Source organism: Lepisma saccharinum, chromosome 6, assembly GCF_977018435.1.
Source record: "Lepisma saccharinum chromosome 6, izLepSacc3.1, whole genome shotgun sequence".
Classification (NCBI taxonomy): Eukaryota; Metazoa; Arthropoda; class Insecta; order Zygentoma; family Lepismatidae; genus Lepisma; species Lepisma saccharinum.
The window spans coordinates 2,029,121-2,041,843 of NC_139234.1; the positions used below are offsets into that span (position 1 = coordinate 2,029,121).

At 36.9% G+C, this 12,723-nt stretch overlaps 1 protein-coding gene across 1 annotated transcript in view; it reads left to right on the forward strand.

The window, feature by feature from the left end:
- Positions 1-348: 348 nt before the first annotated feature.
- Positions 349-12,723, forward strand: part of LOC145988500 (acylamino-acid-releasing enzyme-like) — a 32,071-nt gene continuing 19,696 nt past the window's right edge. Inside the window, exons 1-6 of the mRNA XM_083123364.1 lie at positions 349-524; positions 3,768-3,985; positions 5,660-5,823; positions 6,830-6,987; positions 11,218-11,485; positions 12,358-12,500. Coding sequence (XP_082979490.1) covers positions 510-524; positions 3,768-3,985; positions 5,660-5,823; positions 6,830-6,987; positions 11,218-11,485; positions 12,358-12,500 — 966 coding nt within the window. The 5' untranslated portion in view covers positions 349-509. The remainder of the gene's footprint in view (positions 525-3,767; positions 3,986-5,659; positions 5,824-6,829; positions 6,988-11,217; positions 11,486-12,357; positions 12,501-12,723) is intronic.

Below are 12,723 nucleotides of genomic sequence, written 5' to 3' on the forward strand. Positions count from 1 at the left end.
GCTTTCATCTCAAAATGAAAAAAAAATGACTTGGTTTAGCAAAAAAAATATAAATCTTCCAAAAAAAACCTTTAAAGTTTTTGATTTTTATTGTTTATTGATTTGGTTTCTTATACTTCACTTTTCTGCCACTTTTGGCTAATTGATACGGCGTCGTAGCATTTAAAAGTTAAATTGTTTAACATTTTATACATACATACGAACATGGGTCAACGATAATATTTATTATTATTATTATTATTATTATTAATTCTTTAGATGAAGGGAAAAAATGGGCGAAAAAGGGAAATTTTACCCCTTGTAAAGGGAAATTGTGCTTACAGATTGTGGCAACACTGTCCACGAGTCCCAGTCGCCAGTTCCAAAGGTCAGAAACACTGTTGTATACTTTTTGGTTTGAACAAGGGAACTTGGCGACTTTACTTAAGATTAAGTGCAAGTGATAAGCATGTACTAAGAATTTGTCAAAGGCAGAATAGTCTACCGCCCTGCTACATTTATCGTCGGAAATGGAAATCACCCAGGTAAGCTTGTAGGGAGTTTAATGTTAATGATGACAAATTTCGTAGAGAGACTGATTCATTTGAGCGAATACGTCAATTTGAAGAATATCAAGTTAATTAATCGTTGTGTTTAGATTACTTGTTACAAGTTAAGGGTAACACTTATTAAAATTTCGGTAACCACCAAACGTCTCTAATTCCCTTATTTTCGTATTTTTCACATTGATACTTACATATTCTGCATTCGTAAGGATTCTTCTATTTCGCGTTTCGTTTTTTGCACGCAGATAATCTCAATTTTCGAAATATCGAGTATTTTTATTTTGTTCGCTTTCGCTTGCGTTGCACGCGATATGACGGAGAAATCTTGACTAGCGTAGTCCATGATCAGTGGTTATGCAGTGTTGCAACCTCCTTCATGGAAAAGTACCTACTTTCGTGTTACTGATTTTGTATTTTATTCCAGGTTCGAAAACTCCACGAACCATGCACGGATAGACCCACAAACCATTCATAAATATTAGCCCCACGAACCATGCACGGCAAGGTTAAGTTAGGTTCTGTTAGGTTAGGAAACATAGTTAAATTTGTTTTTCAAAATTAGAAATTTTTTACGAACCATTTTTTTTTTCGTGTTCGAAAACCCCACGAACCATTCATAAATAGCCCCACGAACCATTCACGGATAGCCCCACGAACCATTCATAAATAGCCCCACAAACCATTCACGGATAGCCCCACGAACCATTCATAAATAGCCCCACAAACCATGCACGGCAAGGTTAGGTTCTGTTAGGTTAGGAAAGATAGTTAAATTTGTTTTTCAAAATTAGAAATTTTTTACGAACCATTCACGGATAGCCCCACGAACCATTCACGGATAGCCCCACGAACCATTCATAAATAGCCCCACAAACCATTCACGGATAGCCCCACGAACCATTCATAAATAGCCCCACGAACCATGCACGGCAAGGTTAGGTTAGGTTCTGTTAGGTTAGGAAAGATAGTTAAATTTGTTTTTCAAAATTAGAAATTTTTTACGAACCATTCACGGATAGCCCCACGAACCATTCACGGATAGCCCCACAAACCATTCATATATAGCCCCACAAACCATTCATAAATAGCCCCACAAACCATTCATAAATAGCCCCACGAACCATTCATAAATAGCCCCACGAACCATTCATAAATAGCCTTAGAGATACTGGGCGAAGGGGGGGGGGGGTTATCACCCCCATCAACCTCACATTGAGTACGCCACTGATCCTGTGCACGTCATGTTGTCGCAAGTTTGTAATCAGAAATAATGAACAGTAACTCACGTTTATTTACGTTCTAGAACTGTTACACAGTTACAAAACTGCGCATTTGGAAACACTGACCGGTTGTTACGTCATGAAACGCTCGCAAATATTTGGTTCACGTAGTAGACGGACATCAAGGGAACAGCTTTCGTGCATCGGAGCGACATTAATGTCGAATATTACATGATTTATCGGCAAAAAAATTTCAACGAGGTGAAAGCAAACTCCCAAGACCTTCCTAAAGTATAAATAAACCCATTTCGGTAAGTACTTTCTCCTGTAAAATTGAAGAAATACGTTTTGGGGATACGAAAATTTTACCCTGCCACCATTTTCTTTCTGCACGAGAGCACAATATGCTCTCGTATTGTCCGTATATGCTAAATTGAACGAAAGGAGTGCTAATGGAACCTAACCTAGTAGGCATACCTTGTCACCGTGATGGTTCGTGGGGCTATCGTGAATTTTTGGGCTAGTGTCAATTGTTTTTGGGGCTAGCGTCGAATAACATGGGTACCTGGGGGAAACCCTGGGGGGTAAAGGTGGTCAGGGGCGTGATGCTGATCACATCATCCCCGCTCACGACCGGATCAAGAAAGTGTGGGGCGTTACCCCCTATACGCCTTCATGGCGTGGTGCTATGCACAGGGGAACACTTTACCTTTTTTACCTTTGCTACCCGTGGATGGTTTGTTGGAAATAAGGAACAACAGTAAGTACTCGTTAATGTAAGAAATAGATATTTTCGTTAGAAATTCATGATTTCACCTAAAGAAATGTTCCGAAATGCAGAATAGTACATTAGCAATGTAAGAAATTGCTAAATAAATCATTGATAGGTGTCTGCGGTATAGTAAAGTAGTACCCAAGTTATGTGCTTCAATTAAGTGCTTGTTTTTTGTTTTTTTTTGGTCCATCTTCGTCAAACGACGAGTCAAGTAGAACTTGATGTCATGTAAATCTACCCAGAAGGATTTTTTTTTATCATTTCAATAAACCGTAAGAATTGACAATATAGAGAAAGTCTGTAATTTTGTTAATTTTTGGTATACTTACAAAGTAACCAAGATGTGAAGTCGTTTAATGAGCACTGACTCTAGGTCAGTATAGCGTGAATAATAGACATAGAGTTTAGACTATATACAACACAGGTTGAATTTAAATTGTTAAAACATATATCTTTGTAATTTAAATGTAATAGGTTTTTAAGACACAGTAAATAAATTTTCAAGCCCGAATTCACAACCCACCAAACACCTCCCTGAGACCCAGCAGTGGGTTGAGAAACGATGCATCTAGATTATTGCCGAGAAATTTATACTTTATTGTTTGAATGCAAAGTTTTATTCTCTGCTTACACCATGTTATGTTAAGAAGTTACTTCGTTTACATTGCATTAATCTTTAATTTTTTTAGTACAAAATGAAGAGACAATGTACACAGTAAGTAAGAATTGTCTTATCTTTATGAAAATATTATTTTTGTGTGTTGAATAAAAAGGTTTGCCATGACTTATTATGAGGTTGTTTGATTCCAGATAATATATTTTTTAAATAATTCCCAGCTTGGTTTGTAAAATGTTAATTGATAAGCTGTAATTAAATTGGTCAGTAATTAGTATTTGGCAGGTTTCTTTTTACCAGTCAATTAAGTAATTTTGACACTTTGACTAGTTTACGCCATCTCCCCCCCCCCCCCCCAAGTGGTTTGTATCCTACTTGAACTGTAGGTCCAATCCCAATTAGCCTATCTGAGCATAAAGTGGGCTTACAACAAACTTTGACTCTTAACTTTGCACACCTGTAGAACCAACCTTATTCAGTGAAATCATAAGTTTCCATTTCAAAACAATGCTACCGCATATGAAATGTACTTGTTACATGATTTTATTTTTGTGTTTTTCAAATTTATGTAATAATATATATTCTGATTCAAAAATTGTTTTACTTTTCAGATTGATACAATAGTGAATATATTTAGGACTGTTGCACGCATTCCATTTGTAGCATCTGGAAGACTCTTGAAATCAAGCGAACCATTCCTCGCAATCAGAGCATCATGGTCACAGAGGAATCTGGAGAGGAAGAAGTCTATGAAGTTCCAGGGAACATACCTGGTTCATGGGAACAAGGATTTCATTCAAAAGTTGCCTGTAGTGGATGTTTCCACTGAGTAAGTAAACCAGTTTTGTTCACTGGGAAGTCAAGAATTTGCCATGGTTCCCACCAACCCTATAATCCTCTAATAGTCAATGAAATCAACTTATGGGAACTGTACCCTAAATAGACTCATTTAAATAAAATCTGTACATTATAGTAGGATGGATGTATGAAGGGAAAAAAAACTGTTCTGTAAGGAATTTTGTTTATCAACTAATTACATTTATTATCCTATGATTATTGTTCGACAAGCCTGTATATATCATTTAAATGTATTGCCAATGTGGAGCCAGGCTTGTCGAACAATAATCATAGGGATAATAAATGTAATTAGTTGATAAACAAAATTCCTTACAGAACAGGTTTTGCACCTGTCACGTTACATGAGATCCAGCTCCTTACCATAACAAATAACATGAATGTAGTGTCGCATAAGTAAAATCTTAAAATATTCTGACTTCCGTTAAAAGCTGAGGTTGTAAAAGGGCACCCAGCACACACAAGGACAAAAAGCAGGACAACACACATAATTATACTGGCCATGGGGCCAGTTGCCAGAGCCTCGTTAGACTGCAAAAAGCAGTCCAGGGAGTTCTACATGGAAGTGAGGTTAACGATTGGATATACTACATGGAAGGTCACCCCTTATACCCCAGTTTCAAATTAGAATGCAGAGGAAATGTCCTTACATGTACATCTTTGCATTTTAGAAGTTTCCTTCAGTACATTCACATTGAAAAAAATAGTGTTTTTTTTTGTTTTTTTAATGTTCACAAGAAATCACAAGGGAGGAATTCAGAACTGGGAGTGAATTGACAATATAGAGAAAGTCTCCAATTTTGTTAATTTTTGGTATACTAACTAATTTTGGCCTCCTAATCACAAATCTGTTGTAAAAGACCAGGGGTCACGTCTGGAAATTTAAAAAAAAAAGCAAATTGATTTTTTTTTATATATAGGTGTATATGTGTAGTTTTACGAACAAAAATGTAATCTCCTGTCATTGTTTCCAACCATGCCGTTGTTTTACAAGAAAATGATTTATGATGTTCAATTTTAGTACGAACCCTATTTTTTCGATGAATTTAGGTGTGGAGTGAGTGCTAATGGAACCTAACCTAACCTTGTGTGAATGGTTCGTGGGGCTACCCGTGGATGTTTTTGGGGGCTAATGTTAATGGTTTGTGGGGCTATCCGTGGATGGTTTTTGGGGCTAAGGAATAATGTTTCATCAAAATGTACAATTTCCAGACATGACCCCATTTTTTTACAACAGATTTGTGATTAGGAGGCCAAAATTAGTTAGTATACCGAAAATTAACAAAATTACAGACTTTCTCTATATTGTTAATTCTTACCCAGAAAGGTCATACACAAAACACACCCTCTTTCTTTCTTACTCATCAACTAACTGTATAAATGATACAGCTATAGTCTCTCAACAATTATTGTGGTTGGAAGGGAGGAAAGTCATCGCCTGGCATATTGTAGTTAACTTTTCTCAATTTTTTTTTGTGGACATCTCTGATAGTAACACTGTCTCCGCTCAAGCATTCCCAGGTCCAATCCCAATGGAGGCACATTACGTGGTGGTTTTTAAACTGTACGCCAGGTTCCCATTGGCCTGTCTGAACCTAAGGTGAAATTAAGCAACTCAAACATTTTTTTTGTTGTTGTTTCCTTGCAGGTTAATTTCTGATTTTTCTCCATCGGAAAAGTTCAGAGCAATAGTTCGTGAGCTCCCGCAGGAAAGCAAGAAAAATCAGTACCTGGAGATTTGGACGGATGATCACCTGAAGTTAAACTTTGATTTGACTGCATTGGATGTTCATGGTGATGTGAAGTGTGCAGGTACATAATTTCTGAATCTCATAATTTTTATTATTATTATTATTCATTTTTGTTACTACAAAACATGCTCAATATATGTACAATCCTCCTCAGGAAGTACTGGTGATACCTGTATCAGGAAGTGGTGATACCTTCTACCTCTTAACATCTGATTTTTGAACAGAATTGGATTTCTTTGTCTGAAGAAGACCCTGATACAGGGTCGAAACATTACATGTATAGTGTTTTTGTAACATGGAAACTGGTCTTAATTGTGTTACCATCTGAATTTTTTTGTTCTGCATCAAGTCATTAAAAGCTCCTTGCTTCAAGTACACGAAACATCAGCTTCAAATCAGGTAAGCAGCAGAGCGCGAGTGTAGGGTCATTTGCATTGAAAGGTTAAAAATAACAGAACTTTTCCTTTGACATCACCCTATTATAACTGAGCCAATTAAATTATACATATCAATCAGTTATAAAATGTTATGGTTTAATTAATTTTCATTGTTATTAGTAGGACTTTGAAGTTGATGAAAAATCATATTTTTTTTCTGAGCCTTGAAAACAATGCTAAACTTGATATCAGCCCATTTCCCTTCAGTTAGAAGCAGATAACATTGTTTGTATTTTGCATTTTTCAGCGGTTAGGTCATTTTTCAGTAATTTTTGTCTTTTTTTTGTTGCATTTTCTTCATTTTTGAGGTTTATTTTTCTCCTTCCCTGTTGTTTTCAGAAAAAAACATGTGGTGTATTTTATGTTAACTTGAATTAAAAATAAAGAAAACTGCATTGTTTTTATCCATTGACTTCAATAGCTTAAACCACCAAACAACAGGCTTTATCAAATTATTCAACTTTTCTCTTGTAATTTATGGAAGAAAATTCGAGCTCTCATTTTCAGAGCAAAAATTATTTTTAAGTATTTTTTTTATTAATTTTAAGGCCATTCTGTAGGTCATTTTTTGAGATTTATAGGTCACCAACTTCAGAACTCTAGTTATTAGCTAATTACTCAACATTTCAGAAGAGTTTGCATCATTAAAATGGTCGCCTACGGAGGATAAATTAGTGTACGTAGCAGAAGAGAAACCCCAGAAAACAGAGCCCTTTTACAAACCTAAGTCAGAGGAAGGAAAAAATAAGGCGGAAGAAAAGGATGAAGCTAAAGCACCAGCCTTGCAGGTAGGCGTTGAAAATTAAAACAAATTAAAAGAACACACAAAATTACAGCACCACTATAACACTAACTGAATGTAACAATGCAACCCATGTTTGAACATTTATTTATGCAGTGGAACTGTGATTTTACATTTATGGACAATTTACACCTCCCACCTTCCATATACGCTCCCATACATATACATTTCCTACGTTTGTCCGTAGGTTAAAAAAAATATGTAGTACCTGAAGTTCTGTGGAAATATAGCACTAACAATTGGCAATAGATTCTTCAAATCATCGTAATGCCCATTTCTCTTTAGATATATTGAGTTTATTTGTTATCAATTATTTACAGAAGTTAATACCTGGCCGTTATGCAGAAGAATCCCATCTCAGTGTACCCTGTCCCCCCATCCCGAAGAAGTGTGTAGACTCTTGTAGCTACTGACTTCAAGGAGTAAAGAAAAATAACCTTTCGGTACCAAAAAGGGTGGCCGAAGGTATGTGTGTTGTGTACCTGGTTTCCCACATGCAATAAACCTGAAATAATGTGAAAAGATCAAGTGTGGGTATAGAAAGAAATTAAAATCCCCGTCGGTTCACTTAGTTAAAGGAAAGCTCTCCCAGCCACTCCCCCGTAGAGAAGAAGATACTTCTTACATCGCGGTACTCCGCGAAACATTAGAAAGCCACTGCTCAGTTCCCTTCCTATTTATAGGTCCTGCTAATGACCTAACTCGTTACTGGAAACTTCCGCTGGTCAGCTGTCCAGCGACACATCCGCCTATCCCAATGGCCAAGGATTCAAAACCATTACAGAAATACACATATATACAATTTCTAACATAAAAAGTATCAAGTAATGATCTCTCATTACAGCCTTCTGGAAAATAAAATTGTAGTTACTGTAATTAACTGGCTGTTTTTTAAAGTGTAAATGTTTTAATACCTATACCTCTGCAAATTATATTTGTAGTCATAGTCATCTTAGATGATGCTTGCTCTGTGGCTGGGTGCATTAAGTGGTCGACCTTTGGTCACACAACCAAAGTCCTCAGGTGGGCATGGATGTTCTTGATATGGTCCCTTTATCAATTTAATCTAATAGTCACTTATCCTCTGTATTGCAATTTGCCAATTGTGCCAGAAAATCAACGTAAAGTAACAAATACAGGGTGAGGCAGTCAAGCGGGAAGATTTAAAATATTCACAAAAAATAGAGAGAGCAAATATAATTGATTTTTTGAACATGGTTGTACTGTACATGAGTGGAAATTACTAGTATACCTGAAAAATGTTCATTTTTTGAATATGGTGTCTGTAAGATGGCGTCCTTGGTTTTGTACACATTGTCAGAGTCTCAGAGTAAATCCACCCATCCAAAATTAATCTACACACACTCCATGAAACTCCTCTCCATTCAGAAAAAGTAACAGTGTAGTGTGCATTATCATCTCGTAGAATCATCGGTCCCTACTTTTTCGAAAATGAACACTGTGACTGTAGACGCTCTACGTTATGCTGACATGTTGGTAACCTTTTTCCTGCCTGCCCTCGATGGCTATGACCCAGATGAAGAAACACTCTTCCAGCAAGATGGTGCAACTAGCCCTACTGGCAGAGTGTCTATGGATGTGCTGAGACTCGCATTTCCTGGTCGTCTCATCAGTCGATTCGGCAATATTCCGTGACCTGCCTGTTCACCCAACTTGGCGGCTCCTGACTTTTTCCTTTGGGTTACCTCAAATCCTCGATGCAATACACTTACATCTTTCTCAAGAACTATGAATGGAACGAAATCTAGTCTTGGTTATAAGTAGAGCCCAGATTTTAGGCAAAATGCCCATTCGTTTCTGACGCTGGTAGACAAAAATTGAAGACAAAAGTACACCGATCCGAAGGTTCTTAACATTCTGAACAATACTTTATGTTGCCTTTTTTTGCCTATTTCACCTTATGCTGCCTTTTTTGCCTCTTGTCATTCCGACAAGGCATTTTTTAAAATTATATTTCTCTTCTTCTATTTGATTTCGTTTTTCAATAACCCTTGTTATTCAAATTATTATTTGTGAATACATTTTTAAAGATTTAAGAGGAATTTAAGTCCTCTTCAATTTTTAATGCCTCTTCTTCAATTTTCACTGCCTCTTTCTGAAACTTGACAGCCTTTTTTTCAATTTTCTGTTGCCTTTTTCCCTGCCATTTTTGAATACTTTTCAGTGCCTGAACATCCGGGCTCGTAGTTATAAGAAATAATTGACGACAAAGTTATAACAGCTGCAAGTACAGGATGGTTTGTTTTTTAAAGTAGGCATTAAACGAAATAACTGTTGTATTGTTGCACTTCAATTCTGCTTTGCAAGAATATCACACCAACTTTATAGAAAAGTGCTGGACAAGACCAAAAATCTTTCTTGGTGCATAGAGAGTGTCAAGACAAACAACTTTTCTTGGTAACATTTTGTTTCAGTACTACAAACCCTAAGACACTGTTTTCTGTCCTGTATACATGTAATCATGCAGCATTGATTCAGAGTTGCCACTGTCATTCACTGTTATCTTGGTTAACGGCATGGCCATGCGGTGTAGGGTGCAAGCTTTGGGTTCTGGCTACAAGACGCACACAGGTTCGAGTCTTCAGGGGGAAGACTAACAACTTGAATTTCGGCCTTTGGGGCCAGTGCCCATCTGCCATCATGAGGAATTTGCTGAGAACCCAGTCATAGAGAATGTGCAACAATGACTGGGGGTCCATCGTGCTGACCACATGTAACTCCGTAACTGGTGGGAGTGAGGTTGGCGATGGGTAGGTAGGCACTTGTCCTCACGGGATGTTACATCACAGTTTATTTTCTAATAGGGATTTAACCGATTAATCGGTACTCTTATTGGTGTCTGCCAATATAGACATCTGTTTATCGGTAAAATTACAGATTATTTTACTGATCCGATATATCGATAAATATCTGATAATTTAGTGCAAAATTTTGTGCCATTTTGTTGTAATTTTTATGGATAATCTCCATGCCCTACTTTCTAAAAAAGTAAATGTCTAGATGTGCAATTTCTTTTGCACTGCAGTCACCTTGAAACACATTTAATAAGGAGGTCAATGAACCTTTCAGGTTCTTCAGTGACCATTTCTAATTTTATATCTGATCAGTAGAATATCGGTTATCGGTATCGGTAAATTTTATGTCGGTTCTTTATCGGTATCGGCCCATCCCTATTTTCTAACGTACTAAAAGCAATAACATGCTACAGATACAGGATGAAAGAGCAGCAGGGTGTAACAACTGGGTTTAAGCACACTCCTTAAAATTATGCATATATCACTATCGAGGCATCATGTTGGCCTTCTGTTTTGTGCCTTATCATTGGATAAGGGTTTCAAACATTTTGTCTAGAAGTCTTCACACTCCAAAGCTCAACTTTGATTGCTCACACACACTCCAAAGGACAATGAAATGTTGTTTTTGAACAGAAAACTTAAATGTCAAGTGACAACCATGAAATTCTGGTGCATGGCTGCTACTTACAGGTTACAAATTGGCCTATTTTCAAGATCTGTGAAAGTTGATTGGTGTTGTACAGCAACACCATCTGCCTGTCTCTCTGTGAGTGTTTGTTTGTTTGTGTTTGTGAACATGTTTACTATTATGTATGTACATAGATATTATTGAAGAGGATAAATCACATTAGAAATTATGCACTTCCTTTGTGGGTCTTAAGTTACGTAAAGACACACACATTGTAAATTGTATTCAGTACCTGATTGTTTAATCAAGTTTTACTACTTATGTATTGCAACTTTCATTACATTTATAGCATATGAGAAATACTCGTTTGTAATATGTTGAAACATTGAGTAACTAAAAGATTACAGTTTTATTCTTATTGTCTTTTTATCTACAGTTGCCTTTGTGGCTACATTGAATGCTGAGGTGAAAACATTATTATGTCATCACTGATGGTCCCAGGTTCATTTCTTTATTTATTTGAAAAATTCTGAATACAGAGAAAATCCATTTCATATCAGGATATCAACAGAGGAAAAAAGAAAAAGAAATTAACAAATGAGAATCACACGCACACACATACACACTCACACATGCACACATATATTCAATTTCGTCTAATCATTGTTTGTCCTCATTGTAGCAATTAACGAAAAGAGGCAGAAAAGTGATACTAAAAATACAAATATAGACAGTCTGTAAAGATTTCAGTAGCTGTTTATTGTTTTTCTAGGGTGCCGAGTATTACTTCAAAGAATCATGGGGCGAGCAGATGTCTGACACTTACCAGACAGTCATTGTGCTTTGCGATGTGGGCCAGGAGAAGCTTTCCGTGATGACGGGCCTCCCTTCGGATTGTTCTCCTGGTCAAGTCACTTGGACTGCAGATGGCAGCGCTGTAGTGGGTGTTGGCTGGAAGAACACGTTCCGTCGCCTGGGGTTGATTTACTGCTCTAACAGGGAGAGCGTTGTCTTTCGCTTGACTCTCGATGGAGTTTACAGTAAGTAACAAATGGGTAAAAAATATTTTAAGTATCTCATTCGTAACCTCTCAAGTGTAGAATTTTCTGAACAAGTGGAAAGTGTAGTTTTTTTTAGAAGAATTCCGTTGAACAAAATTAACTGAAATAAAACACCAGTAGCCTTCTTCTTATATGTAGTATTTTTTTCATAAAATTGCTTTCATATTGCACAACAAATGTAAATAATTCAATTATACACAAATACAATTATACATAGCATGTTGGCTTGTATGCACTTCAGGTTTATGGTCCGGTGTGGATGTCTTTGAAACATGTGCAACTCAATGTCTGCATCACACAAGAGAGAGAACTTTTGTTACATGTAACTTGTATTATTTCTTCCTCTTTTTGTCTTCTTCTTCTGTTACTGTTTTTGTTTTTACTACAGCTAGCACAATCTCATCTAACATGAATATTATGTAACATCTGGACAAATGTATACGCCACCTGTAGTCGAAGCAAACAAGGCGTATATATACGCCATCTACACTTAAGGGGTTAAAGTGAAGATTTCATGGTGGCCAGATATTATGAAAAGACGCACACACACACATACTCACTCCCTCCCTCTCTTCCCTCCCCCCTCTATTCCAGCATGTAACTCCAAAATATGACTCTAACCTACATGCCAGTACCAATTTTAAGGTCAATGTTTTAAATGTTATGTCCATGACTATGTATTTCTGCCCAAAGCAGAAGATGTATTTCAAATTTCTGCTCAGCTTTGTATTTCATAAGGTTAGTTTTGAGAACAAACATTTTTGCAAATGCAAAAATGCATTTTGTGTTGCTTATTTTTTATTTTAAATGAAACTAGATCTGTAAGAGCATAATTACTTCATTGACAACAGGTGTTCTTAGCGATGAAGGAGTGTCCGTGCGTTCACCAAGAGTAAGTCCTGATGGAAAGTACATAGTGTGGCTGCAGGGAATTGTAGGTGGACCTCACCATGGGACTCAAGAACTGGTCTTATACAATACCCGGACCAAACAGGTAAGAGGTGCATTATTCCGTGCACTGTACTTGCACTTGGCCCTTGCAATAACACATTTTTGTATTTATGTATTGCTGCCTTAGTGGGCGAAGCAGGTTGAGTGATGGATGAACAATCTCACCACCGAAGATACTGATTTCCTGAGAAAATAGAGTACTGATTAATCGGTCCCATCCCTACAAGAAACAATTAACTATGTGGAAAATGACTAAACAAAGTATG